Here is a 6087-nt window from a genome sequence, read left to right as displayed (position 1 = left end):
AAAATTAATGCACAGAAATCTCTTGCATTCCTATACACTAATGATGAAAAATCTGAAAGAGAAATTAAGGAAACACTCCCATTTACCACTGCAACAAAAAGAATAAAATACCTAGGAATAAACCTACCTAGGGAGACAAAAGACCTGTATGCAGAAAACTATGACACTGATGAAAGAAATTAAAGATGATACCAACAGATGGAGAGATATACCATATTCTTGGATTGGAAGACTCAATATTGTGAAAATGACTATACTACCCAAAGCAATCTACAGATTCAGTGCAATTCCTATCAAATTACCAATGGCGTTTTTTATAGAAGTAGAACAAAAAACCTTAAAATTTGTATGGAGACACAAAAGACCCCAAATAGCCAAAGCAGTCTTGAGGGAAAAAAACGGAGCTGGAGCAATCAGACTCCCTGACTTCAGACTATACTACAAAGTTACAATAATCAAGACAATCTGGTACTGGCACAAAAACAGAAATATAGATCAATGGAACAGGATAGAAAGCCCAGAGATAAACCCACACACTTATCGTCAACTAATCTATGACAAAGGAGGCAAGGATATACAATGCAGAAAAGACAGTCTCTTCAATAAGTGGTGCTGGGAAAACTGGACAGCTACATGTAAAAGACAGAAGTTAGAACAGTCCCTAACACCAAACACAAAAATAAACTCAAAATGGTTTAGGGACCTAAATTTAAGATGGGATACTATAAAACTCTTAGAGGAAATCGCAGCAAGATCTTTTTTGATCCACCTCCTAGAGTAATGGAAATAAAAACAAAAATAAACAAATGGGACCTAATGAAGCTTCCAAGCTTTTGCACAGCAAAGGAAACTACACACAAGACAAAAAGACAACCCTCAGAATGGGAGAAAATATTTGCAAATGAATCAACAGACAAAGGATTAATCTCCAAAATATATAAACAGCTCATTGCAGCTCAATATTAAAAAAAAACAAACAACCCAATCTAAAAATGGGCAGAAGACCTAAATAGACATTTCTCCAAAGAAGACATACAGATGGCCAAGAAGCACATGAAAAGCTGCTCAACATCACTAATTATTAGAAAAATGCAATTCAAAACTACAATGAGGTGTCACCTCACACCGGTCAGAATAGCCATCATCAAAAAATCTACAAACAATAAATGCTGGAGAGGGTGTGGATAAAAGGGAACCCTGTTGCACTGTGGGTGGGAATGTAAACTGATACAGCCACTATGGAGAACAATACGGAGGTTCCTTAAAAATCTAAAAATAGAATTAACATATGACCCAGCAATCCCACTGCTGGACATATACCCAGAGAAAACCATAATTCAAAAAGACACATGCACCCCAATGTTCATTGCAGGGAGTGAAGTAAGTCAGAAAGAGAAAAACAAATATCGTATATTAACGCATATATGTGGAAACTAGAAAAATGGTACAGATGAACCAGTTTGCAGGGCAGAAATTGAGACACAGATGTAGAGAACAAACATATGGACACCAAGGCGGGACAGTGGTGGGGGGGTGGTGTTGTGATGAATTGGGAGATTGGGATTGACATATATACACTAATAAGTATAAAATGGATAACAAATAAGAACCTGCTGTATAAAAAAATAAATAAAATAAAATTCAAAAACAAATATGCAGAAGACCTGAATAGACATTTTTTCCAAAGACATGGACATACAAATGGCTAACAGGCACATAAAGAGATGCTCAACATCTTACATTATTAGAGAAATGCAAATCAAAACAATGAGACATCACCTTATACCTGTCAGTATGGCTATCATCAAAATGTCTACAAATACCAAATGTTGGCGAGAACATGGAGAAAATGGAACCCTTGTACACTGTTGGTGGGAATGTAAATTGGTGCAGCCACTATGGAAAACAGTATGGAGGTTCCGCAGACTAAAAGTAGGATTACCATATGATCCAGCAATATATATCCTGGGTATATATGCAGAAAAAAAACACTCCTGGGTACATATCCAGAAAATTTGAAAAGATGCATGCACCCCAATGTTCAGGGCAGCACTATTTACAATAGCCAAGACATGGAAGCAACCCAGTGTCCATCAACAGATGAATGGATAAAGAAGATGTGGCATACATATATACAACTGAGTACTACTCAGCCATAAAAAAGAATGAAACTCTGCCATTTGCAGCAACATGGATGGACCTAGAGAATATTATGCTGACTAGTGAACTAAGTCAGACAGAGAAAGTCAAATACTTTATGATATCATTTATATGTGGGATCTAAAAAATAAAACGTATGTATATAGCAAAACAGAAACAGACTCAGCAGACATAGAGAACAAACTAGTGGTTACCAGCACGGCAAAGGGAAGTGGGGAGGGGTAAAATAGGGGTAGGTACAAACTACTATGTATAAAATAAATAAGCTACAAGGGTATAGTACAGCACAGGGAATATAGCCAATGCTTTATAATAAATTTAAATGGCGTATAATCTGTAAAAACTTTGAATTACTATGTTGTATACCTGAAACTAATATAATTTTGTAAATCAACTTTACTTCAATTTTAAAAAAACAAATTGAAATGGCTTGACAGCAAAGCACATTGAGAGACATTATGACCTTCAGCTACTAATACTGTCGTGATTGGCAGGAGTCAAGGATTCTATAAAAGCTTTCTAGGAATTAACTAAGATAAAGTCAGACTACTTTCTTTCAATGCAACTGATGGACTGAATTGCTGATGGTAAATAACTCCTCTTCCCCCTTGATACTGCCTATAATACTTGGATATTATAATCTACAGTTGGTAATATGATGCAGTGATGAAAGTCAAATTTCAAATACTATGCAAAAATCTCTGTGCTTCCCACTCCATCCACCCTAATTGGGAAGTCTGTGTTGTCTGATATAGTTTGCATCTAGTCTTAGCCACCCTGTGCCCCTCCCTGCTAACCCAGGGCTTTGGAGCATCACCTTTCACAAAGGTGCATAGAGTTGACTAAATACCCTAAGGTCTCCAAGGGTCACAGAGCACACAAACTAACTCCAATGAGATTACTCACCTACAGCACACTTCAAAGGGATCTACCCATATGGTCATCTCCTTTGGAAGTCCCAGGTGAGAAAAATCCACATTACTTTCAGCACAAGCCCTTTCTAGAATAGGATCTTTATTCTGATTATTGTTTATCCTGATACACCTTTAAAAACAAGGAAAGGGAAACAAAGACGTGGTGACAGGTACCTTAGCTGGGGAATCATGTTGTAGGCAAGAAACTCCAATACACACAGCTCCTACCTCACTCCCATCTTTCCTCAACTCCTTGGCCACCCTCCAGTTTTACAGCAAGAGTAAAATACCGACTTTTTACACAGCAACTCAGAACATGGATTCCATTACTAAGTCACACCAAAGTTTCACTGTATAACCTTCAGGGTAAACACAAGTTAGAAATTGTTTAATCCACCTCACATAAAGAGGTTTGCTCTATAGTTCTTGACTTGTACTATCATCTACCACATCTCCTTTTTTCAAGTCCAAGTTCAAACAAATAAATTTGAGCCCATAAAATTTTCATTACTTAAAGGTTGCCAACAAAATCATTGCAGGTGGTTACTGCTGACTTATTACTTCCCTTTGCCATGCATATCAACTCTCACCTGAAGGCTTGCCCTTTAGAAGGGTGATCAGAGTGCCAGTGGCTTCTGTATGTTTCAAACAAGATAGCCATCAACTTTTCTGCAAAGTCTTCTATCTGTTGTTTACTCAATTTATCATGTTTTTTTGCTAATCTTGTGACAAAGAAGACTGTTGTTGCTATTTCATCTCTCATGATTCAAGAAGAGTCGATGAGTAGGTCTGCAGCCATTAAAAGGAGGCAAGAAGAAATTAAACAGAAACAAGGGTCTAACTTATTATCAACATGTAATTGCCATTTGGAAACTTTATATACCATAAATTTAAAACAGAAGTCACTTGTTAGTCTTTAATGAACTAAAAAAAAGCACATCAATACTATCAATCAACAAAATAGCCAAGAACACCAATTCCTCAACTAACCTTTAATGATTTTCAAATCATTTGAATGACTTTCAAAGAAAAAAAATCTTTTAAATACTGTAATACACTTAAACAAATGAATCACTATGCAAATTAAATGCTTTTAAAAGTCTGGACATGGGACAGTAAATTACACCAAGTACCAGTGTTGAAAACCTATTTACAGAGAGCAAAAACATTTCAGGATACAGTAGTTCCTAAAATGCGGCTCTCAGGTTGCACACTTTAAGTAAAAGTTAAGATTAATCAAATATATATTAAACTTGCCAGCAAAAGCTCTTTAGCCCAACAGAAAGTGGGCCAGAGTTAGAAGACACTCTCACCACACTTGTTTTGTCAGTTTTAGGCTGCAGTTTATATAAACCTGGGCCCCAAAACCTGATAGGTGTTAGCCTTACACAGGTGCTGTCCTTTAGGATAATTGACAGCTTTTACCAGGTCCCCATCAGATTGCTCCTTGGCATATGCAGAGTGGGTTCCTTACTTAAAGTGTTTAAAGATCTTCAAACTGGATTTCTATCTTCTATTTTGCTCTTAAAGCCTTATCTTTTATGACATTGATTAAGAATCAAGCCTTCCTTCCATATCCTAAGAGTCTACATTCCAATATTTTTGTCTCTCATAACCATCAACATATTAAAGAAGTTTGTCTTGGATCTAGTCTGAAACTAAAGACAACTCTCTTTGAATAGTCATTATGTAGACTACACACATTTTTCACTAAAATGCTTATTTGTAAAATAAGTGGACGAGACCTCAAAGTTTATCTAGTCTCACTAGCTCTGAAAGCGTAAGTCGCTGATCACCTGATTTGGACCCACTGAGCTGCTTGTTAAAAATGCAGATTCCAGGACCTTATCCCAGATCCACTGAATCAATACTTCCGAAGGCAGACCTGGGAATCAGTATTTAACAAGTTCCCTCTGGTGATTCTTATACTCACTAAATTTAAGAACCACTACACCTGGCATATGTCTTTAACACCCATCATAAGTGGTCATTCAGGTTCTCTGTCACTGAAAAAGAATTCATTCTCTTACAAGGAAGCCCATTTCTTTTCTAAAGAGCTCCAAATGCCAGGAGGTCCTTCCTCTCCTTGAGAAGCTACATCCAACTCTTCGATTCTCTATATTTGCAGCCTAATTTTTTCCCTCTGGAACCATACAGATTGTATCTAATCCTCCACCACATGAAGATGCTTCAAATACTAGCTATTCAGCCTCCCTTGAGACTCCTCTTTGGGGGCGGTGGCTAACTATTCTTAGCTTTTCAACAGTTCTTCCCATAAACATGTTACTCAGACATTTCGCCGTGCTCAGCACTCACATCTGGATGAGTTTCAGGTGCATCAGTAATCCTCTTTCAAAGTGTAAAGCCCAGAAGACCAATGTTCCAGGTGTGCTCTGCCATGACAGAATAGAATGGGACTGTTAACCTCCCTTGCTCTGAATACTGTATTTCTAGAACACAGCCTCAGGTGGCATTCTCCTTGGTGGTAGTGGCATCATACCTCTGCTTCACATTGAACTAGCACTTAGTCTTTTTCGCTAATGCTATTGTTTTGTCACATCTTTCCTACCTGCACAACATAATGCTTAAGAATATGGGCTTTGAGAAGACCTGAATAGACATTTTTCCAAAGAGGGAATGCAGATGGCCAGCAGGCACATGAAAAGATACTCAGCATCACTAATCATCAAGGAAATGCAAACCAAAACCACAATGAGATATCATCTCACACCTGTCAGAATGGCTATCATCAAAAAGAACACAGGTAACAAATGTTGGTGAGGATGTAGAGAAAAGGGAATCCTTGTACACTGTTGGTGGGAATGTAAATTGGTGCAGCCACTGTGGAAAACTGTATGGACGTTCCTCAAAAAACTAAAAATAGAACTACCATATGACCCAGCAATTCCACTCCTTCTGGGTATACACCAAAAAATACCAAAAACATTAATTTGAAAAGAAAACATGCACCCCAGTGTTCATAGCAGCATTATTTACAATTGCCAAGATATGG

General features: G+C 37.5%; 1 protein-coding gene across 1 annotated transcript in view; it reads right to left on the bottom strand.

Annotated features, from left to right (window-relative positions):
* Positions 1-3837, bottom strand: part of BTG4 (BTG anti-proliferation factor 4) — a 15897-nt gene extending 12060 nt beyond the window's left edge. The window contains exons 1-2 of the mRNA XM_028501046.1: positions 3665-3837; positions 3067-3204 (exon numbers count right to left, since the gene is read on the bottom strand). Of these exons, the coding sequence (XP_028356847.1) occupies positions 3067-3204; positions 3665-3837 (311 nt within the window). The remainder of the gene's footprint in view (positions 1-3066; positions 3205-3664) is intronic.
* Between the last annotated feature and the right edge of the window lie 2250 nt (positions 3838-6087).

The sequence above is a fragment of the Physeter macrocephalus genome, chromosome 16 (assembly GCF_002837175.3).
Source record: "Physeter macrocephalus isolate SW-GA chromosome 16, ASM283717v5, whole genome shotgun sequence".
Lineage (NCBI taxonomy): Eukaryota > Metazoa > Chordata > Mammalia > Artiodactyla > Physeteridae > Physeter > Physeter macrocephalus.
The sequence above is the reverse complement of the archived record's forward strand: the minus strand, read 5'-3'. Positions and strand labels throughout refer to the sequence as shown.